Source organism: Pogona vitticeps, chromosome 2 (genome assembly GCF_051106095.1).
Source record: "Pogona vitticeps strain Pit_001003342236 chromosome 2, PviZW2.1, whole genome shotgun sequence".
Lineage (NCBI taxonomy): Eukaryota > Metazoa > Chordata > Lepidosauria > Squamata > Agamidae > Pogona > Pogona vitticeps.
The window spans coordinates 194,835,557-194,863,522 of NC_135784.1; the positions used below are offsets into that span (position 1 = coordinate 194,835,557).

Genomic DNA, 27,966 nt, shown 5'->3' on the forward strand with positions numbered 1-27,966 from the left:
CACTGCTAAAGTTCTGCATGTTAGGCCACTTTTAAAGGCATATTAGCATGCTAAGTAAGGGTATGACTACACTGTGGGGGGAAAATACAGTTTGATCTTCTGTAATTTGCAATTTATCAAACAAGGTTTCCCCAGATGAAATCGCTGTAGCTATCTGGATGACAATAGGAGTCAGAGCGGGCAGTGACAGAAAGCTCAGTTTGCACAAACATCCAGCAGCAGAAGCCCCCTTAATGTGCTAGCAAGGTGCTCATCAACACTTTCAAGGTATCTCTTCTTCTTCTTGCTTTATTTAGCTCTCCTAAGTGCCTGCCTGGCTGGATAACTCAGTGGTTGAAATATCCACCTGCAGAGCCAGAGATTGGTAGTTTGATTCCCCACTATGCTTCCTGGGAGAAGAGCCAGCCCGTGTAGCAATTGGCAAGCTGCATATTCCCAGGGTGCCCCCAGAAAAAGGGAATGGGAACTCCTTCTGTGTGTTCTCTACCTAGAAAACCTGGAAAGGGCCACCACGAGTTGGAATTGACTTGACAGCACACAGTTATGATCTGGCTGGGTAGCTAAGTGGTTTAGCTACGAGAAGGGAGGTGACACCCCTTGCTTAGACTCAGGGCTTCGCGCTATCAGAATGCGGCCAAAAGTGAGGTCAATTTGATCGGAACAAATTTCAGTCACCCCCTGCTGCCTGCAGAAAAAAAAAAGATGATTCCCTAATCAAAAAGAGACTATTCCAGAACAGGCTTCCCCACATTAGGTTTTCCATCATGTAATCACTGGATTTTTTATTTGACTTCATCTGTGCCCCTATATGTTGTATATTGCGGGGTAAATGGATAAATGCCATCACCCACCAAGAATGTTAGCAACACACTGACGCCTGGCAGTCATGAACGTTCTGAGAAACAGATCCATATAGAACAGTGGTATTTTGTGGTGCAACAGTTGTTGCTGTTTTGTGGCTGCTTAGACTACAGGCCATCCCTAGAATAGAGTACTGGAAGAATATTATGAAATTCCCCCAAAAAAATTGTTTTATATTCTTGTGAACTTAGACTAATTCTCTGGGAATCCCAAACAAACACGTACAGCCATTCTACCACCAGAGCTTCAAAAGCCATGAACTTTATTTATTCTCAATAGCTGAAGTTACCTAGGTTTCAAAACATTTTGTGTAGCCATTTATACTGGTGGCCTTCACAGCATCCTGTGGCAATGAATTCCAAAGGTTAATTATGTATTGCACAAACACATACTTCTTTTTGTTCTGCTTGAACCAGCTGCCAAACCTGAACCAGGTTCATCAGATTTATGTTCCAAGTTCTAGTTGTTAGAAAAAAAGCAGGTAAAAATAGCTCGAGGCAATATTTCAACTCTCCCTTGGAGTCAGCGGCAGGTAACAATATGGAGAACTTGGCCTTAATGCTTTGTCCTCCCCTAGCAATGATGAAACTACAATTTCACTTCTTCTGAAAGTCAGAGAAGAGCTTTGTAAGAGCCTAAAAAGGATTGTCATTTGACCCAGCCCTGTGCTGAATGACTGGCAACCCTCTCTCTGTCAAAATTAGGAGGGCTATTCTAATATAAAAATGAGATCTGAAACCCGCTACTTCTGAACTGACTCTGCGTCCCCCATTTTGGAATGTCCTTTAAATAAATTCTCTGCCCATGATTTTTGGAACATTTGTGTTTCTTCTGCAGCATTCCCAGCCTGATGAAGACTCCTGCAGAATCAAAAGCCAGCTTCTTTGTGAGTTCTGTGCTGTCAAGTTGGAACTGATTTATAGTGTCCCTAATCTGGCTTTCAGGGATGTGGTGGCACTGCAGGCTAAACCGCAGAAGCTTCTGTGCTGCAGGGTCAGAAGACCAGCAGTCGTAAGATCAAATCCACGCGACGGAGTGAACTCCCGTCACTTTGTCCCAGCTCCTCGCCAACCTAGCAGTTCGAAAGCATGCAAATACGAGTAAATAAATAGGTACCATCTCAGTGGGAAGGTAAAACGGCATTCCCTAGTCACGCTGGCCACGTGGCAATGGAAACTGTCTTCGGACAAGCGCTGGCTCTACGGTTTGAAAAACGGGATGAGCACTGCCCCCTAGAGTCGGACACAACTGGACTAAAAATGTCAAGGGGAACCTTTACCTTTAATCTGGCTTTCAAGGTAAGTGAGATAATTAAGGAGTGGTTTTACCAGTTCCACTCCCTCCCCCTCATGAGCTTCCATGGCTCAGCAAGGATTCGAACCCTGTCCTCCAGAGTCCTAGCCTGTCGCTCTGTCCACTGCCGCACACTATGAAGTGCCGATCAAAACAGTGGCTGCAGGCAGTTTCTTGAGTGGCACCGCACGCAAGCCAAAATCAAAAAATTTTCAAAAAATTACATCTAAGTAACTCAGCACTTCAGCAATAGTTTAGCCGAGGCAGAAATAATAATTTCATTTCCCCTGGCCCTCTGCAGAGGAAGTGTTCAGTCTGCCATTACCATAAAGTGGATCATCTATTAAGCCATTTCATGATACTGGACATTGACAGTGGAGAGAGACGGTCTAAATAGGGTCACTTGAGGTCGATATGCTATTTGGATGTGAGGACTGCACCAAATAGCATATTACTCCTCCCTCCAACCCCAGGCAACCGTATTTAGACTGCACCAGCCTGCTCCAAAAGGGCCAATGTAGTCAAAGCCTGAGTTAGGTGTGGTTGGAAGTTTTATTTCCCCACTGTCCCTTCCAGGAGAAGAGCCAGCCTGTGTAACCTTGGGCAAGCTGCACAGTCCTAGGATGCCTCCTGAAGAAGGGGATGATAAACCACTTCTGAGTGCTCTCTACTTAGAAAATCCTGGCAAGGATCACCTTAACAGAATTGCCTTGATGGCATATAATTTTAAAAAGCATCACCCACCTTTATTAGACCACTTCAGATTTTGTACAGGGACCACACTGCTTTCCCCTCTCTTTTGACCCAATTTCTCTTTCACTAAGTATGCTTATGCTTCCTTGCAATATTCTGTTTAAAAGAACTACTACTTGAGTTTCCATCTCTACATCCCACCAGTGTAATGTGCCCTAATGCTGATGAGATCAAGAGCTCAGAACCTTTCCGTTGTGTCTTGAACTTTCTTTCCTGTGATTGGATGCAAATTTGAAAACCCGTTCCTTGGGAAAAAGAGAAAGGTGAGCCTGCCTTCCTTAGGAACGAAAGCTTCAGTGGACCATGGGGAGATGGGCAGGCATTAAGCAAAGCAAAAATTTTAAAACCATGAAACTACTGAAGGAAGGAGAGGGCAAAATGCAGCTCCACTATCCTCCTTCCTCAAGTAGGACTACCTGGTGAGCAGCATCCCATTTCCTAATATTTCCGGGTGAAAAATCTGAGAGCAGGAGGATCCTTTTGATGGCACAAAAGAACATGAGAGTTGGGAAGACCAGGTTCTTCTGCTGTTGCTGCTGAACTTTGTATCATTGCAGCCAGGGCCCTGTGCCACAAGAAGGCTGAGGAGTTGCAGTGCTGCTTCTCCACTTCCTACCTTGCTTCAAAGAACACTGTGGTCCTGACAGTGGCACTCTAAAAAAGCCAGGAGTAAAAAGAGAGAGCCCATTTTGAACAACACACATCCTGACACCTTTGTGATGAGCCGGTGAGCCTTGAGGCCAAGGAATGAGCAGAGATGGCAGCCCATGCTTTAAAATCACTTTAGATGCAAAAATCAAACTCTGTTCTTGCAATGGTACCAGCCCTGAGATACGTATGTCTTTTTGCCTTTAGACCCAGAGAAGCGTAGCAATTCCTTAACACTTGGACAGTGCCCTGGCTACCCCATCTTCGAGCGGCTAAGCTCTGTGAGCAAGGTTAGGCTGGAGAGTTATGGTAACTCAGGCACCCCTTGGGATCTGTAGATCACCACCACCATCATCTGAGAACTGCAGAGCTGGAAGGGACCCTATGCATCATCAAGTCCAGCCCCTGCAAGGAGGCACAGTAGGGAATAGAACTCCCAGCCTCCACAGCCGGATACCTAAACCACTGAGCTATGAAGCTAAAGAGGCACTTGGATGTGTACTATCCAGTCTATTATTACTCTGAGCTCATTAGTAGGTGGAGCAGTGCTGTGGCTTACCTGGAATGCTGTGAGGTTGGTGTGTTTGGAAATTTCCTAAGTCCTCCTAAGGTTTCTGCGGGTGGAAGGGAGAGGAAGAAATCACCTTTGCTTCTCCCTTTGCTTTTATTATTTTCAAAACAAACAACCAAGCAAATAAAGCAAAAACAAAACAAAACACCTCCCCCCTCTTTGCTCAGATCAGCCCCTTCAACCATGTTGTTGGTAGACATCTCAAAGGGCACTTAATGCTGTAGACCCATGGCATCCTTTTTAAAACCCACTATATACCCTAGATCTACAGTATTCATGTTACTTGCCCATCTGTGCAAGAAATGCTGTGATGGCCATAGGGATACAAGACTGGTTCTCCCAGAATTTCTGATCTATTTTATGGCTTTAGGGTGCTTTTACAAGGATCATAGAGCGGCAGCCTTGACACGTTCACAACCGTATTTCCCTTGAAACCGCGGGTGCTCTTAAAAGCAATTTTGCCTTCTGCTGCAAATCCTGAAAATAAATTCCTGCAAAGAGTATCTGAATACCTACGCAGTTGCCAAATAGTCATTATCTGCAGTTGTTAGGCAATTATGTCGGATTTCGATATTTGAAAACTGTCCGCATTTCATAGTTGTCAACTTGACATGGAAGAATGCTTCGTACTGGCAGCATTTGAAAAAGAAGTTGTAATGACAGCGCGGCGTTTGAGAATGTGTGTTTGGTGCCTGCCAGAATCAAAACAATTAACAGATGTCAAGATAAGTAAGCATTTCAATTTTGTAGTAACATTTTAATCTTTTGAAATGCAAATGATCATTTCAGTTACAACAGTTTATATTCAAGATCTGAATGGCGAAATTATGATGTGGGGTGATTTTGAAATATTTTCCAGAAATGAGCTGAAAAGGAGGCCTTTTCTAATTAACTTTTTCAGCAGTGCTTGGAAAAACTTGCCTATTCAAGAAGCATCCTCCTTATTTTGAATTGCCTTTATTTATGCCTAAGCTAGCAACAGAACACCAGATCTGCTTTATTATGTGCTGTTGTGCATTTTCTGGTTCCAGGGCGTATTGCTCCCATCCTCATCCTGCTTCTTTTATTTTCCATTAGTGAAAATGGCCTCATAGCAAAGTGTGTGATCTAAGAGCCTATATACTATTGTGAATTTCCATCCTGCACCTTGTGTGATCATTGTTGGTCAGGATTAAGGATATAAAGAAATCTCACCAAAGTCTCCTTCCTGAATAAGAACCTGTTACAAACTCTCCAACTCTTGCAGTTCTTGCTTTGAGTTTTAAAAAAGTGGGGTAAGTATTCGCTGTGTTTATTCTACATTACACAAAATGTGGCATCACAAAATTGGTGCAGTCCATATTTTGGCAGTGACTAGTTACAAGCAATGTAGTCATCCATAACATATTTTTGATTAACAAATAATGTAACTAGTTAACGTTATATTTAGATGTAATGCATAAGAAACCTCCAGTTATTTTCAAATGTCATTTGAAGGTATTTTAACAGACATTTTTTGCAGGTTTTATTCTATTCTCTTATCAATCTTAAATGGTAAAGATAGTACTCTTAATTTTTACCTTAATGTTTTTTTAAAAAGAGTAATATTTCCAATTTGCAATATTAAAGCACTAGATGGATTTTTTTTCTGTTGTTACTCTGGTTTGTTGATGAGAACAAGTGCAAAATAATGAACATGGCAACAAATCACTTGTGTGATGACTAGAGCAACATTTATAATGGCAAGCTAGCTAAAGAGAAGGCATGAGTGATGTGACAAGTTCTTTTTAAAATGTAACATTCAGAGCTCTAGAGCAGCGGTTCTTAACCTTGGGTTACTCAGGTGTTTTTGAACTGCAACTCCCAGAAACCTCAGCCAGCACAGCTGGTGGTGAAGGCTTCTGGGAGTTGCAGTCCCAAAACACCTGAGTAACCCAAGGTTAAGAACCACTGCTCTAGAGCCTTTCCCATAACTGCATGCAAGCATATGCATGTACACATACAAACATATGTATGTATGTACACATACACATATGTAAGCATATATATGTACACATACACACAGAGAGAGAGAGAGAGAGAGAGAGAAAGAGAGAGAGCAGAGGTCAGGCTAAATGATTAAAAAGACAAACAACCCATTCAATGCTAGTTCATGGAAGGAGGTAGCACTTATCACATGTTCTAGTATTGCAACTTTCACAGACATGCACAAAAATCAGTGCACAAAATCATTCTGTGACTGCTGGTAAGGAATAAAAGTTTTATGCTTTCTCATATGCTGTGCAAGGACAAAGGAGGCCACAATTTGCATTAGTCACAGGTGTAACTTATCCAAGAAGGAAAATGAGAGGAAAAGCATGACACTGAAGTAACGGATTGTGTGCCTCCTGTGAAAAATAGCAAATGCTATGTTAGAAGTCATCAACTGCCAATGTCATAATGGCTCCATATACATATGCAATGTAACTACACTTAGAACATACTTCTGGTCACCAAATCTCAAAACGAACATTACAGACTTTAGAAAGAGCAGAGGACAGAAACTCATCTGATCAACCAGCAAAAACAACCACCCTCCTATAGAAATACTTTTAAAGTTTAGTTTTAGTGTAGTTTCTAGACTTTTAAGTTTAGAAAAAAAGGTGAATCCAGAATATTGTAATGGTTTAAAGAAAAATTGTACATACCCTGGAGAAAGGAAATATGGAAGGTTTTTTTTTCCCCCTCCCTCTCTCATAATATTGCGAACTGGAGGCTTCCAATGAAGCTGAATGGGTTAAGAATCAAGGCAGGCAAAAACAGCATTCACAGAATTCACCAACACAGGATGTAGTAATAGCCACTTCTTTGAATGGTTTTGAAGAGGAGGTCAACTAATTCATGGAGAGTGGTCTAAAGCCAGTAGACATGAAGGCTTGGTGTGCTTGTCAGCATTGGGGGCAGTATGCTTTTGAATACCAGCTGTTGGGCAACACAAGAAGGAGGAGGATGTGCTATTGTTATGGCCATCTTCTGCTTATGGACTTCCCAAACTTCCCGTAAGCGTCTGGTTGACCAGTGTGAGAACATCACAGGGAACTAGACAGGGCCTTGCTCTAAGCCAGCCTTATTTTCTTCATTTTTTAAAAATCAGACATGGGGATCTATGCTAATGAAACTGAAATGGGAGTGATAAAATACAGTTAAAGAGGGAAAATGTTTCCAGCCTCCACACCCACAGAAGCGTTAGTTTCAGAACTGAAATGGTACATCTTGTGTTCATTCAACATTTGTGACAACTAACAATTAATTAAATTATAGCACAGTCTTACATGTTTTGTCAGAACCCAATAAGTCTGACTCCCAGGCAGGTAAGATGGGATACAATCGACATCAAAGTCTAGGAAGTTACTTCTGTGTGTTTAGTCGTTTAGTCGTGTCCGACTCTTCGTGACCCCATGGACCAGAGCACGCCAGGCCCTCCCGTCTTCTACTGCCTCCCGGAGTTGTGTCAGGTTCATGTTGGTTGCTTCGCAGACACTGTCCAGCCATCTCATCCTCGGTCGTCCCCTTCTCCTCTTGCCATCACACCTTCCTAACATCAAGGTTTTTTCCAAGGACTCTTTTCTTCTCATGAGATGGCCAAAGTACTGGAGCCTCAGCTTCAGGATCTGTCCTTCCAGTGAGCACTCAGGGTTGACCTCCTTTAGAATTGATAGGTTTGTTCTCTTTGCAGTCCAGGGGATTCTCAAGAGCCTCCTCCAGCACCACAATTCAAAGGCATCAATTCTTCGGCGGTCTGCTTTCTTTATGGTCCAGCTCTCACTTCCATACATCACGACAGGGAAAACCATAGCTTTGACTATTCGGACTTTTGTTGGCAAGGTGATGTCTCTGCTTTTCAAGATGCTGTCAAGATTTGTCATCGCTTTCCTCCCAAGAAGAAGGCGTCTTTTAATTTCAGGGCTGCTGTCTCCATCTGCAGTGATCATGGAGCCCAGGAAGATAAAATTTGACACTGCCTCCATATCTTCCCCTTCTATTTCCCAGGAGGTGATGGGACCAGTGGCCATGATCTTAGTTTTTTTGATGTTGAGTTTCAGACCATGTTTTGCACTCTCCTCTTTCACTCTCATTACAAGGTTCTTTAATTCCTCCTCACTTTCTGCCATCAGAGTGGTATCATCTGCATATCGGAGGTTGTTGATATTTCTTCCGGCAATCTTAATTCCGGCTTGGGTTTCTTCCAGTCCAGCCTTCCGCATGATGTATTCTGCATATAAGTTAAATAAGCTGGGGGACAATATACAGCCTTGCCGTACTCCTTTCCCAATTTTGAACCACTCAGTTGTTCCATGACCAGTTCTAACTGTTGCTTCCTGTCCCACATATAGGTTTCTCAGGAGACAGATAAAGTGGTCAGGCACTCCCATTTCTTTAAGAACTTGCCATAGTTTGTTGTGGTCCACACAGTCAAAGGCTTTCGCATAGTCAATGAAGCAGAAGTAGATATTTTTCTGGAACTCTCTGGCTTTCTCCATAATCCAGCGCAAGTTAGCAATTTGGTCTCGAGTTCCTCTGCCTCTTCGGAATCCAGCTTGTACTTCTGGGAGTTCTCGGTCCACATACTGCTGAAGCCTACCTTGCAGGATTTTGAGCATAACCTTGCTAGCGTGCGAAATGAGTGCAATTGTTCGGTAGTTGGAACATTCTTTGGCACTGCCTTTCTTTGGGATTGGGATGTAGACTGATCTTTTCCAATCCTCTGGCCACTGTTGGGTTTTCCAAACTTGCTGGCATATTGAATGTAGCACCTTAACAGCATCATCTTTCAAGATTTTAAATAGTTCAACTGGGATGCCATCACCTCCACTGGCCTTGTTGTTAGCCAGGCTTTCTAAGGCCCACTTGACTTCACTCTCCAGGATGTCTGGCTCAAGGTCAGCAACTACATTGTCTGGGTTGTCCGGGATATCCAAATCTTTCTGATATAATTCCTCTGTGTATTCTTGCCACCTCTTCTTGACGTCTTCTGCTTCTGTTAGGTCCCTCCCATTTTTGTCTTTTATCATGTTCATCTTTGCGCAAAATGTTCCTCTAATATCTCCAATTTTCCTGAACAGCTCTCTGGTCTTTCCTTTTCTGTTATCTTCCTCTATTTCTTTGCATTGTTCATTTAAGAAGGCCCTCTTGTCTCTCCTTGCTATTCTTTGGAAGTCTGCATTCAATTTTCTGTAACTTTCCCTATCTCCCTTGCATTTTGTTTCCCTTCTCCTCTCTGCTATTTCTAAGGCCTCGTTGGACAGCCACTTTGCTTTCTTGCATTTCCTTTTCTTTGGGAGGGTTTTCGTTGCTGCCTCCTGGACAATGTTACGAGCCTCTATCCAAAGTTCTTCAGGCACTCTGTCCACCAAATCTAGTTCCTTAAATCTGTTCTTTACTTCCACTGTGTATTCATAAGGGATTTGGTTTAGATTATACCTGAGTGGCCCAGTGGTTTTTCCTACTCTCTTCAGTCTAAGCTTGAATTTTGCTATGAGAAGCTGATGATCAGAACCGCAGTCAGCTCCAGGTCTTGTTTTTGCTGACTGTATAGAGCTTCTCCATCTTTGGCTGCAGAGAATATAATCAATCTGATTTCGATATTGCCCATCTGGTGATTTCCATGTATAGAGTCGCCTCTTGTGTTGTTGGAAAAGAGTGTTTGTGATGACCAGCTTATTCTCTTGACAAAACTCTATTAGCCTTTGTCCTGCTTCGTTCTGAACTCCAAGGCCAAACTTCCCTGTTGTTCCTTTTATCTCTTGGCTCCCTACTTTAGCATTCCAGTCCCCTAGAATGAGAAGAACATCTTTCTTTGGTGTCAGTTCTAGAAGGTGTTGTAAATCTTCATAGAATTGTTCAATTTCAGTCTCCTCAGCAATGCTGGTTGGTGCATAAACTTGGATTATTGTGATGTTGAATGGTCTGCCTTGGATTCGTATTGACATCATTCTATCATTTTTGAGATTGTATCCCATTACAGCTTTTCCCACTCTTTTGTTGACTATGAGGGCTACTCCATTCCTTCTACGGGATTCTTGCCCACAGTAGTAGATATGATAATCATCTGAGCTGAATTCGCCCATTCCTGTCCATTTTAGTTCGCTGATGCCCAGGATGTCGATGTTTATTCTTGCCATCTCCTGTTTGACCACCTCCAGCTTCCCAACGTTCATAGATCTTACATTCCAGGTTCCTATGCAGTATTTTTCTTTACAGCATTGGACTTTCCTTTCACTTCCAGGCACGTCCACAGCTGAGCGTCCTTTCGGCTTTGGCCCAACCACTTCATTAGCTCTGGAGCTACTTGTACTTGTCCTCCACTCTTCCTCAGTAGCATGTTGGACACCTTCCGACCTGAGGGGCCCATCTTCCAGCGTCATATCTTTTAGCCTTTTGTTTCTGATCATGGGGTGTTCTTGGCAAAGATACTGGAGTGGCTTGCCATTTCCTACTCCAGGTGGATTGCGTTTAGTCGGAACTCTCCACTATGTCCTGTCCGTCTTGGGTGTCCCTGCACGGCATAGCCCATAGCTTCTCTGAGTTACTCAAGCCCCTTCGCCACGACAAGGCAGCAATCCATGAAGGGGCTGTTACTTCTAAAAAGTAATTATTAACAGCTACAGATTGAAGCCCCACAAGCTACTTGGTTATCAATTTGAAAACACCAGTCTTCCATTTTAAAAAAAGAGCAATTAGTATAGTTATGTTTAGTTACTTTTTAAAAATCTAAATGCTACAAGCCACTGGCCTGAGGTACAAAATATTGTTCCTGTATGCTTCAATATCACCTCAAAATGTGCTTAAACAATAAAGCATTCCTGCTCTGCTTTTTAGTGACATCACCCCACATATTTGTAACTATAAAAATAATGAAATGGTTGCACAACCCTAAATTAACAAGTAATTTGCTGTTTGGAACTAGTTCTACCTAAGCTCTCACACCCTTAGTTAATTAATTTCAGCTCCGGTTCAGACCCAGTTCTTTGAGATTAACAGGGCTGTGATTTCCTACATCACATTAAATCATATACAATGGCAGTACACAGGGATGAGAAAGCTGGACAGTAAAGTCCGCGCTCTTTTTGCTCCAGCCCGCCCCGCACACACGCACACACACATCTCGCCGCAGGTAGGCAAGCGGCTCTTCCGGTGTCTCTTTAAATCCCAGGATAACGTCTTGGGAGGTGCCGCCGGGGCGGACCTTCGTCTCTTCCTCCTCCTCCTCCTTTTCCTCCCTCCCCCCCCGCGCGCCAGCAGGTACTCCGATCCTGGTTTTGGGACTCCGCCAGCAACCGGCCTCGCTGCGCGGCCAGATGTTGCAACCGCCGCCGCCGCCACTTTCGGCTGCTGGCTCTCTCCGCGGGCTGCTCCGCCTCCAGCCCAGTCCAGAGCCGGCCACGAGTAGCTGGGCGGGAGGAGGAGGAGGAGGAGGAGGAGGAAGAGCAAAGCCCCCTTCGGGAATGAGCCCCTGAGTCCCGGCGGAGCGATGGGGATGCTGCTGCCCGGGGATCGCGGCGTCCTGCTGGGGCTCTGGGCTGCCCTCCTGCGCAGGCTCCGAGGCGAGAAGTCCTGGGCCCGCAAGCTGGACGAAATTAACCTGTTGCAGCAGAAGAGGTAAGGCGCCGGCAAAGAAAAAGGAAAGAAAAAGCGCCGCCGCTCCTGGCGTCTTGGTTGAGGCCGGGAGGCGTCACCTGCATGGCAACGAGGCTCCCTCTGACCATGTGCAGAGTGCTTTTTTAAAAAGTGACGCTTAGCAGATGGCAGCCTCTCGCAGGAGAAACAGCCACTTTTCGAGGCAGAAACCCTTCCAGCCAAGGCGATGTGTTTTTGCCCTTGGCAACTAACTCTCCCTCCTTCCCTTCCTCTCCTTGGCATTATTAGCCCCTCGAGTTCAGAGCCTTCCTCCTCCCTGGGATGCTCCGTATAGTTTTTGGTGGCTCCTGGAGAGAAGAGCTCTGAAAAATCCTTTTCCTCCCCCCCCCCCCCGTACGAAAGCCAGCGCTTCGTCTCCGGAGGAGCTGTAACTAGATCCCGGGAGGGAAAGCAGCTCAAGTTGTTCCCTCTCGCCTGAGATTCAGACAATACTGTACTCTGTGCCGGTGGCCGGCCAGCAAGAGGGGGAGAGAGCGAGTCTCTAAAAGCTCAGGCGCTCCCTCTTCCTTTCACTTTCCACGAGATGCTTGGACAAGAAGGGCAGCGAATGCCAGGGACCCCGGAATCCTAAATTTATTATTCTAATATGAACATGCAGACACAGCAAGTGCTGCTCCGTGCATCAAACATGCAAACATACCATTATGTGGATTTACCTTCCCTTGGTGGGGAACCCCCCCCCCCACGCCCATCCAATGGATCCCAGCCCAGATGAGTGCTTTTCTGGAGGCTGTCTCCCCTTAGAGTTAGCAGTGTTTTTCAGGCCTCTTTATGAGAGCTGAACATTCACCCTAATTAGGAACGGAAAGTCTCTTGGGATTGCTCTGTTGCTAGAGATCCTCCTTGTGGTCTAGTCAGTGAACAGAGTGGGGGACAAGGACTCTGGAGAACAGGGTTCGAATCCCCACTTGGCCATGGAAACTCAGTGAGGGAGTGGAACTGGTAAAACTACCCCTTAAATATCTCAATTACCTTACCTATTAGGGTTTCTGGAAGTCAGTTCTGACTTGACAGCAGAAAGTAACATCAACAATTGTAAACTCTGATTAAATAGCATATTGGCAGTAAGTGCAAATTTATGATCAATCTTCCGTGAAGCGATTAGCGACTGAGCCCTGGAACCTGGTTTCCGTGCCTGGTACTCAAGGCTGGTTGTATGAATTAATGATGAAGAGGGTGCCTCTACATTACAGGGGATCCCCCCCCCAGGCAAGACTGAACCCCTCCTTTGCCTATGAGAAATTCACCACGGTTGATTCTCTAACAGCCGGAACAGTCCGTGAAGTCTACAGGTCTCTCAGCTTTGTTCCCTTGCAAACACTTGGGTCAGCCACTGGCTGGGATGCCCTTTTACGCCTGGTTTGTGTGACTCAAAAATCTTACTGAAAGAAGTGGCGTTCCACGTGAGATGTCCACAGAACAGGGCATGTCCCTCCTGGCCGGGCACTTGGGGGGGACAAGTCGGCTGTCAGGACCAAATGGAGAAGGGGCGCGTCTGTTTGCCGTGCAGGTTCAAGGCCAGTTGCGTGGTTGGTTCTCGTTCTTATCTGATAAGTCGGGATTGGATCACGGGGCGTAAAGTTATGGGCCCTCGCAGAGTGGCACAAGGGTGGGATGTACATGGCAGGAACACACAACCATCCACTTCCAGGCTGCTGCAGGGCCACAAGAAGACTAAACCCACACGGCGGCTTACTTTAGTGGTGGCTGATGATGAGGCAGGTTGTGGCTTGTGGGGTGGGATCTGTGACTGCACGTTCTATGGGGCAGGGAAGAAAATTGAAGGGAACACTGTATGAAGTTGCAAAGGACTAGAATTAGTTTTGGTTTGGGCAAGGGCAATATTGTGTTGATCCTGTGGGTGCACATTCATTCATTCATTCATTCATTCATTTGGCTTTTATACCACCCATCTAGACGAATTTACTCTGGGTGGCTTACAGTCATAATCTACTAGATCTCACTAAAACTTTATTATTACTATTACTATTACTATTACTATTACTATTACTATTACTATTACTATTACTATTACTATTATTATTATTATTATTATTATTATTATTATTATTATTATTATTATTTTATTTTATTTTATTTTATTTTATTTTATTTTATTTTAAAAAGAGGTAATTGGTGAGTTCTAGAAATACTATGTAATGGTGTCAGATTCTGGAATCCACCTGGGAGATCCAGATTTGAAGAGGAAGAGAAAGTAGTAACATTTGCAGCAAGTTCTACAGATGGAGGACTGACAGTGTGATGTTGGCTGATCACTCTGCCAGCATCCCAAACTTTGTTTCAGGACTGGACCTGCTCAGTTTCCTGAGGTTCAGATGCTAGGATGAAAGGGTAGAGGCTGAGATTTCAGCTGTAGTTTGTGAAAAATCAGGGTGTGAAGCCTGAGAGGATATGAGTGGTGACTTCTTGACAGTAGAGGGTGATGCTTAATTTGTAGTGGTGGCTTGCTTTGCAGAGACAGATGATTTCTGGTTTGCAGGGGGCTTGTGTATTGAGCAAAGACGTGATGCTTCAGATTTCAGGGGACAACCTGTTGATACTTACTTACTTACTTACTTACTTACTTACTTACTTACTTACTTACTTACTTACTTACTTACTTACTTACATTTGTATATGACCCCACGTAATGAAAATCCACCGCTCTGGCTGCTCGTACACAGAAAACATAAAGAACAGACAGAAATTAAAAACCGAGCCCAAACAAATCACCACTATCCCAAATAAAAAGGCACAGACAACTCAATCTGAAGCCTAAAAATTGAATAAATCATAACTGATGGTGACAGCCCTCTGTGGTATAGGTAAAGCATGGGTCCAGACTGCTACCAGAGAGGAAGAATGTCCCTGATATTGTGACAAGCTGCTTGTACTTCACTGTACTTGGTGCCTTAGGACTTAGGAGTCTGGTGGCCTCATGAAAGGAAGTCACGGGGGGAGGGGGTAGTAAAAGAAACTCTCAAGCCAAGCAAACTTTCGCCTGTGCCTTGATGGGTTCCCCATCCTGAGATCCTCCTCCTTTGGAGACGTCAGAAGGAGACTAAAGCCATAGGGGTTGGATTTGATGGCCTCGCAGGCCCCTTCCAATTTCACTTTTCTATGATTCTATAGCACTTCAAATTAAATTCCTACTTCTGGGCAAGGACTCCCACCCTTGGTAGTAGTGTATAGCACCAGATAGTTCATGATGACATCATCTGTTAGAGGGACTTTCTGGTTCAAGAAGTCCTCTAGAAGGGCTTTAAATTTTGCTCTCTTTTTTGTTGCTTCGAGAGTTGTGTCCTGAGAGTAGGTGATCCAGCACTGAACTGCTTTCTCTGCTTAAGCAATTTACTTGCTCTTGCAGGTGTCTAGTCAAGTGCCCACTATTATTCAGGACAGATCCTGAGTGCTTCCTTGTGCTCTGTTAACTGTTGGTTCGTTGGGCTCATTGTGTGTTATTGTGGGAATCATTGGTTAGCGTTATAAAGCTAAGCTCCACTCCTTGGGAACGGGGTGTGTGTGTGTGTGTGGGGAGTAACCAAGGATTTGGGAAAGAGTGAAAAAGGCCTGACAACACAGGAAGAAATCAATACAAAATAAGATAGGAGGGACATTGGTTGGACATTGAGAAAAATTCTACTGTAGCGCAAATGGTGATACAAATGCTTCATCTCAAAAATGTCCAGGTCTGTTTTAAAGATAAAATATTATAAAAAAGGGGAGAGCAAGGGCCTCATAGTTGCCCCTCAGCAGTTGGCACATGGACCAAAGGCTGAGCAGCCACATGGGACATCTTGTCACAATCCTTCCTTTTATGCTGAGGTGTTTTTTGTATTGCTCTTTAGATGCAATTATTTCTAGATTTTACTTAGAAATCTACAATTCAGCACAGACGTTTATTATCTTTTGCATAGGATGGTGTGTACTTAGGCACCCCGGCTAACTCTGCCACGGCTGACCTTTGCTGATTGATTGCTTATGAAAGTTAGCCCCGGGGAGGAACAGATTCATTTTGATCATTTTGTCCCACACTGTTTCCAAAGATCAAAGCAAGCGATGTATGCTGGTCAGTTCATTTTGTACTCAAAAATAGGCTTTAAGAAAAAATGGTTATGGTGCGTATGTGCCATGTGCCTCCTTTTCTCCAAAGCTTTGCTTCTGGAGATACAAGAACTATGAAAACTTTGAACTCCTGAAGGCTTTCATAAACAACAGTAATTGTGTATATGCAGTGTGAACATAATTAGGGATCAGTTTACAAGAGATGATTAAGCCTGCTGAAAATGTCACTGAAACATGCCCATTCATAATTCAGGAACACTACAGTTGCAGTCATTGTGGTATGGGTGGTGTCTAGAATGCTGATCTTAGATCACAGAGGCCTAGGTTCAAATCTGTGGTCAGTCGTGATTCAGTAAATGACTTGCCAGCCACTGGATGCATTCATACATTGCAGGCAGCAGAACGGTAGGGAATTCTTGTTTGTAGCTCACAAGCAGCACACTGCTACATGTTGCATGATGATTCCCACTTTATTTCTCCCTCCGCCCAGAAAAAGCAGCTAAACCAAATAGGAAGCAAAAACTTAGAGGTACATCTGAACTATGACTTTTGGGTTGTTTCTTCCCTTAGGGTTAATTGGTTTCTGTTTTCTGGCTTGTTTGAGAACAAGTTTGGAGTTGGATCTAACAACATGTGTTTGCATTCTTGCTAGCTTTGGGTTTGCTTAGCTATTCCTGCTATTGGGAAACTGTAGCCAAGGAGCCATAGGTAAAGGTAAAGGTTCCCCTTGACCATTTTTGTCCAGTCGTGTTCGACTCTAGGGGGCGGTGCTCATCCCCGTTTCCAAGCCATAGAGCCAGCGTTTTGTCCGAAGACAATCTTCCGTGGTCACATGGCCAGTGCGACTTAGACACGGAACGCTGTTACCTTCCCACCGAGGTGGTCCCTATTTATCTACTTGCATTTACATGCTTTCGAACCGCTAGGTTGGCGGGAGCTGGGACAAGCGACGGGCGCTCACTCCGTCGCGTGGATTCAATCTTACGATTGCTTGGTCTTCTGACCCTGCAGTACAGGGTTCTGCGGTTTAGCCCGCAGCACCACCAGGAGCCATAATTCCTCGCAATTTTGGCTTAGCATTACACGAATACTTAGCCCCTTTCTCTCACCTACATCACAGAATTGTTGTGCTGATAAAATTGGGGAACATTTGGGAATGTTATAATAAGGCTTGTAAAAACCATACTGAGCTCCTTGGAAGAAGAGTGGACTACAAATGCATTCAAGTCGTGTTTTATAAGATCTACTAGAGATAGAAAAATTAGTAAAAATGATTAACAGTTTAATTGTTAGTGACCTGAAAAATTAAATTAAGCTAAGTTGGAGGGGACAAATATTTGGTTTGGTTGTTGGTATTAAATTGCTGTTCAGTTTAAGTTATGTTACAACATGTTTAGCAAAAGGAAGTTAAAAAATCCCATCACAGAAATCAGGACTACAACTCACATGGAGCATCTGTATGGATACTGCAGCCCCCCCTTCACTGTCATTTTCATGTGTTGAAAGTGACATCTCAGGAAAGCAGGTTTAATATGATCATACCCTTAAAACTTTCCTTTTAAAGGCCTTTTATGGAATTGCTGATTGTGTTAATGTGTAGCTTGACCCTCATTTAAGCAATTGTTATGACTTCCCCCAAATAATGCTTGATCTTTCACTTTAGTGAGGATGCTCAGAAACCTGTGTTACATATTCCTTGGTCACCTCAGAAAATTACTCTTCCCAGGATTCTCTGCAGAAAAGGACTGATAATTAAAATCATGTAATGGCACCCTTGATAATACCTTAGGAGTATGGAAGAGGCCATAGAAAATTTGTCTCCTCATGTGCTCTTTGGACATCTTCATGAGGGCACTGGCTTTCCATCCTTACCCAATTTTTAGACTGCTATAAGGAAGGGCAAATAAAATGTATAAATATATATCTGCTGCTGAAGCCAAACATCTATTCTCCTTCATCTTGTTTTGACAAAAGACACTTGATGCTAATTTAGTATAATTTATTGTTTGTCTATCTCCGGACTAGATCAGATGGAAAGCTCTTTAATCTCTCTAGATTGAGAGCAAAGACCAAAGTTCAGCTGAAATCCATGCAGGACTTCCTCTTCGCCAATGATGCAGCCATTGTTGCCCACTCTGCCGAAGACCTCCAACAACTCATGAATCGTTTTAGCAAGCCTACCAAGACTTTGGACTAACTATCAGCCTGAAGAAAACACAAGTCATGGGCCAGGGCGTGGACTCACCTCCCTCTATTACCATCTCCATGCAAGAATTGGAGGTTGTCCATGAATTTGTGTACCTTGGCTCAACGATCTCTGACACTCCCTAGATGTCGAGCTGGATAAACGCATTGGCAAAGCAGCTAACATGTTCTCAATACTCACAAAAAGAGTATGGCTCAATAAGAAGCTGACAGCATACACCAAGATCCAGGTCTATAGAGCCTGTGTCCTGAGCACACTCCTGTACTGCATTGAGTCCTGGACCCTTCATGCATGGCAGGAGAGAAAGCTGAACACGTTCCATATGCGTTGCCTCCTACGCATTTTTGGTATCACCTGGCAGGACAAAGTTCCAAATAGAATAGTCCTAGATTGAGCTGGAATTTTTAGCATGTATACGTTACTGAAACAGTGACGTCTACGTTGGCTCGGGCATGTTGCAAGAATGGCTGATGGTCGGATTCCAAAGGATCTCCTGTATGGAGAATTAGTACAGGGAATTCACCCCAGAGGGAGACCACAGCTGTGATACAAGGATATCTGCAAGCGGGATCTGAAGGCCTTGGAAATGGATCTCAACAGATGGGAAACCCTGACATCTGAGCGCTCAGCCTGGAGGCATGCGGTGCATCATGGCCTCTCCCAATTTGAAGAGACCCTCGCCCAGCAGGCTGAGGCAAAGAGGCAAAGAAAGCAGCAAAATCAGGGAGCTAGATGGGGTACAGATTGTATTTGTCTTCAGTGTGGAAGGGATTGTCCCTCTCGAATTGGCCTTCTCAGCCACACTAGACACTGTTCCAAGTCCTCCGTGCAGAGTACAATACCATAGTCTCTCGAGACTGAAGGATGTCGATGATGATTGTGTGTCAATATACCTGACTTTCTCTTGTATTCCTTTTGTGGAATGGAGTGAATGTAGGGAATGAATGAAGGGAAAGACAGAACATGAAGACATTGCTTCAGATATCTTTGGTACTTCCTGTTGTTTCATTATTTGAACTAGGATTTTAAAATGCAGTTTGTACTAGCAAATCTACCCAGCACCTCTTTTTTCTTAGACCCAGTTTTCATTTAATGCTGGTCTTGTTTCCCTCCCACCTCTGTATTTGCTCTGTCCTCTACTCATTTCCACCCTGTGGAAATAGAACTCCCTATTCAAAGTCAATCAGTTGTACAGTCTACAGCTATCCAGTTAATGCAGTTAAAAGATCAGTATAGTTTATAAGATTTTGTTTTTGCTTCACAGCATTTCATCACCCAGAGAGTTGACAGGAGCCTAACAACCACAATGTGTCCAGTTAAACATCTCCTTCTCAAATAATGCCATTATACACTTTTCAGTCTGTGAAATACCTGTGATGAGATGGGACCCAAAGCTCCTTAGCAGTGCGCTCCCTTGGAGACTTGGAATAGCCAAGTCCCAGATACAGTCATGTGAGCTCTTTAAGTTGGGCAATCAGTAGTATCTGTGCAGGTTTATGAGTTTTGGGCTGTTACCATTTGGAGATCTCTTGGAACAAACAAGCTTTCAAAAATATTTAACAGATGCCAGCCTGGTTTGATGAAAAGAAGGATAGGAGAAAAATATTGTTAAATAAAGAAACAAATAAAATGTACTACTATGTAACATCTGTTTACTGAAGCTCAGTAAATAAACAATATGTTAATAGTTAGATGCAATGTTAAACATTCTGTAAAAATTGTATCATAGGAAATGAGAGTAAGGAGATCAAGGACTACCTGAAGTTTTATAGGCTCTCTCTGAATTACAAAAACTTCCTGAAGTTTGTGAAATTTTGGAATAAATAATAATATTTGACAATAAGATTTTAAACTGATGGAGAGCACAGCATGCCATGAAGAAGGCATAAACCATATAAACTGTTTCAGCTTGACAACCAAATGCTTTCATGTCTCCATGTAAGCTGCCAATCAAACATTTATTGATTGATTGATTGATTGATTGATTGATTGATTGATTGATTGATTGATTGATTCATTCATTCATTCATTCATTCATTCATTCATTCATTCAAAATGCTTTCTCTCTTTTTTTAAAACCCTGTCTGTATTAGGAAGTGGGTGCTGGTTGAAGCAATGCTAGTATGGTCATTTTGCTGAAAAGTCTTGTTTTCTTATACGAACAAGGTGACCCTCTCAGTTAGGAGAGGGTGAGAGGATGGAGGAGCTGACTGTAGAGTAGAGTTCTGCAGGAAGTAGGTGTGGATATGTGCGAAGGAGATGCTGCAGATCAGGGAAGAACTGGCTGAACATTGACTTTTCTGGCCTTCCTGTCATCCCACACACATAAGGTAAAGGTAAAGGTTCCCCTTGACAATTTTTGTCCAGTCGTGTTCGACTCTAGGGGGCGGTGCTCATCCCCATTTCCAAGCCATAGAGCCAGCGTTTTGTCCGAAGACAATCTTCCGTGGTCAGATGGCCAGTGTGACTTAGACACGGAACGCTGTTACCTTCCCACCAAGGTGGTCCCTATTTATCTACTTGCAGTTGCATGCTTTCGAACCGCTAGGTTGGCGGGAGCTGGGACCCTGCAGCACAGGCTTCTGCGGTTTAGCCTGCAGCGCCACCACATCCCTCCACACACATAGGAAAGGAAAAAAGAGTAATATATATATCATTATTCATATAAACCAACAAAATATACAGTACGTATATTTGTCATTTCCTGACACTTCCTGATGTCATCTAGATTCTAATCCGAGGGCTGCTTCATTTTTGACTTAATATTTGGCCCAACATTGTGTGAGAAAGCAAAAAATGTCAGTCACATGGCTATGGACTATGTAGCATGACTCACCTTGAGTGTTTGACACCTGCAGGATAAACATAGTCATAGACTGGGTGACTTGAAAGAAAGGAGATAAACTGGAATTCGGTAAACATCAAGGCTTTCCATCGTTGTCATGAGCAGAGTTTGGAAAAGTTACTTTGGGACAAGTTAAAAATCATGCTAGTCCCAATAATTGGGATTTGTTTTGTTTTTTGTTAGAGAGAGAGTTTTAGTCCCACAAACTAGTTTTTATAAGCTTGATTTACAAGGGGTTTTTACACTCTCGTAGCACGCTGATAACAAGGGATCAAGGAAATTCTCTGGGTGTGCCTGTGAAGAATAGCAGTAGGTATTTAATGCTGCACAGGTGGGAATGTTGCTCAAGTCAGTTGTTCATGTGATGAAAATTAGTAGTACGCATCACCATTATATGGGAAAGAGCTGACTTTTAAATGAGGAACAGTATGCACAGTTAAACTATTTTTGTTAGGGAAGTAACCCTGCTATGGGTCTGCATTATCCTGTTCAGTGGGAAATATGAAAGTACAATAAATGAATTGCATATGGTGTGTGCAACAGTGATACACCTGATTCAGGCACTTATGGGGCAGCAATACACCATTGTATTGATGAGTAGGCAGGTGTTCCACCTGTCTGTTACGCCCCTTTGTTTTATCTTCATATTTCTGTTCTGTGGTGAACCGGCTCCTCAAGGGTCTTCTGAAACACATGAAAAATCAAAGCTACAATTTGAAGCAACTTAAAAAACAAGAAGTAAAACATACTGCAAAGTAAAACATGGAAAGAAAGTTCATAGATTTATTTAGAGATCAGATGTCTGCCGAGAACAGAGAAAAAGCTTCAAAGGAAGAGAACCAGAATAGAAATCTGTTCTCATTTGTACCTCCACAGATGAGATAACCATGAATGTAGCCTCTCCCCACAGGTCAATGAGCACTGGGAGAACTCCAGGTAGCACAAGCAGAGCTCCTTCAGAGATTGAATGGTGTTTAAAATGGCACTTTGGATTCAACCCAGTGGCATCCAGGCATCCAGAACAATTCTCTCAAAAATCAGTAGAGTAGAGTGGTTCTTTTTCAGGATTCTAGATTGGGAGCCCTGATGCATTGCTGTTGTTGAGCCACCCCGATTTTTTCTTCACCCCCTCACAGTGGTCAGTCAGCATTCTGTACCCACCGGACATGCCTGGTTCACACTTGACTATTTTGAGATGCCCTTGAAGTTTCTTATGTTTCTGAAAGCTCCCTCTTAAACCTATGATATTCCCACTTGGTGTATGGGTAGTGCATGTTTTAATTACAGTACAGTATCTAAGAGAATGATGAAGAATTCCCTGTTGGCATAGTGGATATTGGCCTGGTCCACTCTGAACGTAGCATCCAGTAACTTGGGAGCCCCCCCATCCCTGAAATATATGTTGTCGTGACTTATATATTGCCTCACAGTCTGAAGCACTCTCTGGGCATTTTACAACATAATTATGCAAGCAATATTTTGCCCCACCCCCCAACAAACTGGGTACTCATTTTACTGACCTCAGAAGGCTAGACGTCTGAGTCAACTTTGAGCCAGCTACCTGACCATACAGTAACTTAAAAATAAAAAAACAAAAGCATCAAATACACAAGGACTCCCAAAATAAAATTAGGGCAGAAAAAGTGGCCCAGACAATGTAAATCTAGAGAAGATGCCCAGCTCCTTTAATGAGCACAAAAAGATCAAGAAGATAGCACTACTGATGTATAATTTTTCTGATGCTTCACATCAAGGCTAAAGATGAAAGAGCAGAGTACATTGGAGTACATTAAAGAGTTTTCCCAAGGTAACAGTCCCACAGAATCCTAAGAAGTGCAGGTAAGGATTCCAAAACTAAAATGTAGAGTATTTGACAAATAAAAGTATATTGCTGGCCATGTCACTTCTCCCTTCAGTTTCCTTAGTACTGTAAATCCATCCTACGGAGATAATGACAGATACTTAACACACCTCCTTGGGTGTTAATGAAACTCTTCAATATCCTCAAGTAGGAGTATTATTATGGCAGTGATTATTATTTCATCTGCCAAACAAGATCCCAGAAATCATCTCTCCAATCCAGTGGTTCATTTATAGGGTGACAGTGACTGGTAATAAGAGACAACTCCCTGCCACTGCCAGTACAATCACACCTCTTTGTCCCTTGCCCCATTAACCCAAATGAAACAACCATGTCTTCCTTGAAGAACCTAGGAAGAATGCAGAGCAGTGTTGAACCTTTTTTTTTTTCTTATGAAAACTGGATGAAAAATCAGAGCCTGTTGACAAACCTCTAGTACAGTGGTTCCCAACCTTGGGTCCCCAGAAGTTATTGGATTACAAATCCCAGAAATCTTGGCCAGTAGAGCTAGTGGAGAAGGATTTTGGGAGTTTTAGTCTAAGAACATCTGGAGATCCATGGTTGGGAAGCACTTCTCTAATATTTGAAGGCACTCAGTAATGACTTCCATTGGGTGAGAGTAGCTCAGTCAGGAGGGAATCCAGACAGCTGTCTTTACCCCTTTGTAATTTGATGTAAGTCTTTTCCCCACATCACGTTTCCTATTGTCTCACATTTTGTTTTTAAACTGATCAGCATCCCCTTGCCCCCTCGCTTCCCTTTGATCTGCACCAGCAGTGTAAATTCACATGTGAAAAATGACAGGGAAATCTGATAGTAGTAGAATAATAGGACACACTCACTACTACCTTGACTGGTCACAAATTAAAACATGCTACTCTCTAACATAGCAAGAATAATATGTAAATAATATTCCTGAAAAGGCCGAGAACCAAACCATGTCTCTTTCTAACTAGAGATCCCACTGTTGGTTGGTTGGTTTGTTTTTGTGTGTTTTTTTGGCATGGAAGGCCACCACTCTTGATGTTATGTTGAGTTAATGGGTGTGTGTCGTTAAGATAATAGAACAGCTGAGGTAGACACGTGTCCCATTTCTGTATGCCAGCCTGGAGTGAAATAAAACCCTGTCAGGTTGTCCTCAGTGTCTCTCAAAGAACTCCACAAGGTTGTGAGGTGGGACGGTTGTGAAGCAAGGCGGGGAGAGTTCCTCCCTCCACCATTTCACAGTGAGCCCCTCCCCACATGGTCCATACACTTTGAGGTTTAGCTAGTTTACAAGTCCCCAAAGTGTCTCTGAGAAATGTGGAACACAAAGGTTATAAATGATTCTCGAACATTTTAGATTGAAAAAAAGGCAACTACAATACAGAGTTCAGTATGCCAGAAACTGAGAGAAAATAAACAAGCATAGAAGTTCATGGAATGTTCCATGGGGAATTCAGTGCTGCTCCAGAAGTTCCAGAAGAATTACCGTGTCCATATCATGTAAGGATTTTGTACGGAATGGAGGAAATTGTCTGATACCAAGAAGTTTGTGTGGACAGACACAATAATTTCAGTGTTGAGAGAGGGCACCTGATCCTCCATCAAAGCTATACATGGGCATAAATCTAGGATTTCAGAAACCTAAGCTGAAAACCAAACTCAAAATACAGCTTTTTTCATCCATCTTTTGGAAAGATGCAGCCATTTTACACATTCCTGTAAAAACACATGCACAGGATACTTATTTCTGGAGTGTGTATTGCACTAGGAATTGGAATTGGCTTGGCTCTGTGCCAGATATCGAATCGATTCCTGCCAGGATGTTAAAATCCAGCTAGGAATTTTAGAGTCATAATCTCCATTGAAAAAGACATACAGTAGAGAGCTCTCTCCCTAATTCCACCCCTAAGATCTCTGTAATTGGCATAAACTTTCTTAAGTTCAATTCCTTTTGAGAAGCAAAGCACACACATAGTGAGCTCTGTGGTGCAGGAGTTAAACTGCAGTACTGCAGTCAACCCTCTGCTCATAGCCTGAGTTTGATCCCAACGGGTTCAGTTAGCCAGCTGAAGGTTGACTCAGCCTTTCATCTTTCCAGGGTTGGTAAAATGAGTACCCAGCTCTCTGGGGGACAATGTTTTGTTTGTATAACTATGTGGCAAACCACCCAGAGAGTGCTGTAACGCTATAGGGTGGTATATAATTCATATACATACACACAGAGAACAAGTACAGAATGACTGGTAGATCATTAAGAAAGCTGGAAACAACCTAGCTAGCATTTCATGTGTTCAGATAAAGCGGCACACAGCCTCGTTCTCATCCTTGCCTGCGAGGACAAAGACAAGCAAGGATTTCCTCTTTTACTCTGTGCTGTTGCACATGTACCTGGTGCCAAACCTATTGACCACTATGGAATGCATAAGAGCAAATAAATGGAAGACAATCTACTATGACTGCTACCTTTGAAAACACACCCAGGGAAGACGCTTTGCCCCAAAGGAATGTTGCCAGCCAAAACAATAAATATTTTCAGTTGGTCACATGGTCTCACCCCTCCTACCATGACAAACTAGACGTGGTATTAATATCATACAACTTGTTGGTGCTTTGGAATCATTAAGCCATTCCACTGTGCAGTTCAAGCACTATGCCCTAAGTCCCTCTGGAGTGTCCCTAGTGATGCTGGAGGGAGTATAAGTCTTGGACAGGTTTCTCAGACTGCTTGTTACTTCATCGTGCTTTCTCACTCTCTCCCCGTCAACTCAAGGAAAGATAATAGGTTACTTGTCCATTCATGCTCACCCTCCTCGGTGAAGTGTGCACCTATGTATTTCTTTGCTTGTTTTTATGTGACTTCTCCGCTGCCTTCCTCCCCAAAGAGGACTCCACGTTGGCTCTCAACAACTAAAACTATAAAACAATCAAGAGCTTTAAAACACCAAAGAAAACTGTATCAAAAAACCCTTGAGATTAAAAACACGACCAAAAACCATGAAGTTAACATATAAGTTAAGAAACAAAGCATTCCTGAGACACTTATGGCTCAAAAGCCTTCCTAAAAAAGAAGATCTTTGCCTGAAGATGGAATGACAAGAAGAAAGGGGCTCACCTGGTTTCTCAGGGCATCATGTTTCAAAGCCTGGGAGCAACCACTGAGAAGGCCTTCTTTTGTGTCCTCCCAAATATGAGCTTGGCAAGATGGCGGCACCAAGAGAAGGGCCTTCCTAGAAGATCTTAAGAGCCAAGAAGGTTCATATGAGGTGATACAATCATTCAAATATCCTGGACCCAAGCCATATAGGTAGCAACTAGCCCTTTCAATTTGGTCCAGAAACAGACTGGCAGCCAGTGAAGCTGTTGTAAATAAGGGAATTTTATGTTTCCTATAACCAGCGCCAGTCGGCAATCTGGCTGCAGCATTATGAACCACCTGAAGTTTCTGAAGACTTTTCAAAGGCAGCCCCACGTAGAGTGTGTTGCAGTAATCCAGAACGGAGTGTGACTAAAGCATATGTCACTGTGGCCAGATCGAGAAACGAGTGCATATGGCATACCAGCTTTAACTGTGCAAATTCACTCCTGGCTACCGCTGAAACTGTTGCATTCCAGCTCATGACTGAGTCTAGGAGCACATTCAGGCTGAAAACCTGACTTTTCAGGGGGATGTCACCTCCTCCAGTACAGGCTGAACCCCTAGTCCCCTAACTTGCCTGTTGTCCAACCAGGAGTACCTCAGTGTTGTCTGGATTAACTACACCTCAGCGGGCTTGAAACCATAATCAGAGTGACTTCATGCACTACAGCCTATTGTGATAAATTATTGAAAGGTGTTCCTATGATTATTTAATGGCAGGTATTGTGTGTCCAGATGTACCAATATGCATAATTAAAGGTAGCCTGCTCCATTAGCCATTTTGGATGCTCACTCGGTGCATGGGGAATGCTGTTTCTGGTCGGACTGTAACAGGAGAAAGGAAAGGAAAGGATGGAAAAACATCTACCTTTCTCTCATTTAAATAATCTAAATACATCAACATTTATTTAAATATGTTTGATTACTTTTTGCCCCTAGAGAATTAGAAGTAGCTTCTGCTGGATCTATGAGAGGATAGTCTTGCTAGGCTCTCTGTTCCCCCTTTAAAAAAAATTTTATTACATCATATCTCTGAAGTGTAGACTCAACTACTCGAGGGTTCTGTGCTGAATTTCTTGAACTAATCCTTGAGTGTTTGTCCTTTCCTCACCTGAAGTGCCAACCGTACATTTTCACTTGTTACTGAAGAGGAAATTAGGTCCTGGAGGCCTTTGTGAATGATACATGAACCTGTGGAATGACCTAGTTTTACCTCATAACTAAACTTTCCAGTCTTCAGCACAACCCTCACCATTTCTGGTAAGCAGTCTGGGCAATGTTGCCAGAATCGGACACCGTTAGGAAGACGCTGAGCATGGGAAAGTGATTATTTGAATTGCGCTTTCCATAAATCCCTGGCCAGAATCCCCCAGTGGCCATGCTGGTTGAGAGAACTCTGGAAGTTCTCTTGTCTCAGTTCTGGCAAGAAGAGAAGAGAGGAGTCCAGGGCAAGGCTGAACATAAGGAATGACCCAGAGTGCTGTGAAGTATCAGACACTTTCCCATGCATTAGAAGCACAGGCGTGGTTCTGTGCTATATAAGGCAGAAGGGTAATTTGTGAAATTAGTAGGTTGCTTTTTCTGCCAAGCGCACAAAAGTGTTTACCGTTATATACGTATATGAAGCATATCACCCTCTAACCAAATTAATTTTAGAATAACTCAGATGCTGCTGACCCCACATCATGCATTGGAACTTTGAACTATCTACTTTAGTCTCATAATAAGAACCTGAGCATTACAGTGCCATACAATCAACAGAAGCCAGTTTAACGTTATTAAACTTTCTTGACATAAGTAAATCTAGCTTGGCAAAATGAAGAGGAATTAGTGCCCTCAATATTAAAGCTGTGAAAGCAGTACTTTAGAGCCACAACAGACATGAAGCTGGCAGGTCCCTTTGTTTAAATTGAGGTCTTGTGAACCACTGTCATGCTTGCTACTGACATGGCTTCTTTTTCTCCAAGGCGCACTTGCCGCTGCTATTGCGGCTCTTCTCAAGCAACATTATGAAGTGGAATAGGCTGGCAAAGTTGTTACCACCAGAGGCCATCCTATTATTCCAATGCTCCCCCCCTTTGTGCAG

General features: G+C 43.2%; 1 protein-coding gene across 1 annotated transcript in view; it reads left to right on the forward strand.

The window, feature by feature from the left end:
* Positions 1-11,471: 11,471 nt before the first annotated feature.
* The window catches only part of LOC110088899 (transient receptor potential cation channel subfamily V member 6), a 111,361-nt gene continuing 94,866 nt past the window's right edge, over positions 11,472-27,966 (forward strand). The window contains exon 1 of the mRNA XM_020811521.3: positions 11,472-11,743. Within this exon, the coding sequence (XP_020667180.3) occupies positions 11,616-11,743 (128 nt within the window). The 5' untranslated portion in view covers positions 11,472-11,615. The remainder of the gene's footprint in view (positions 11,744-27,966) is intronic.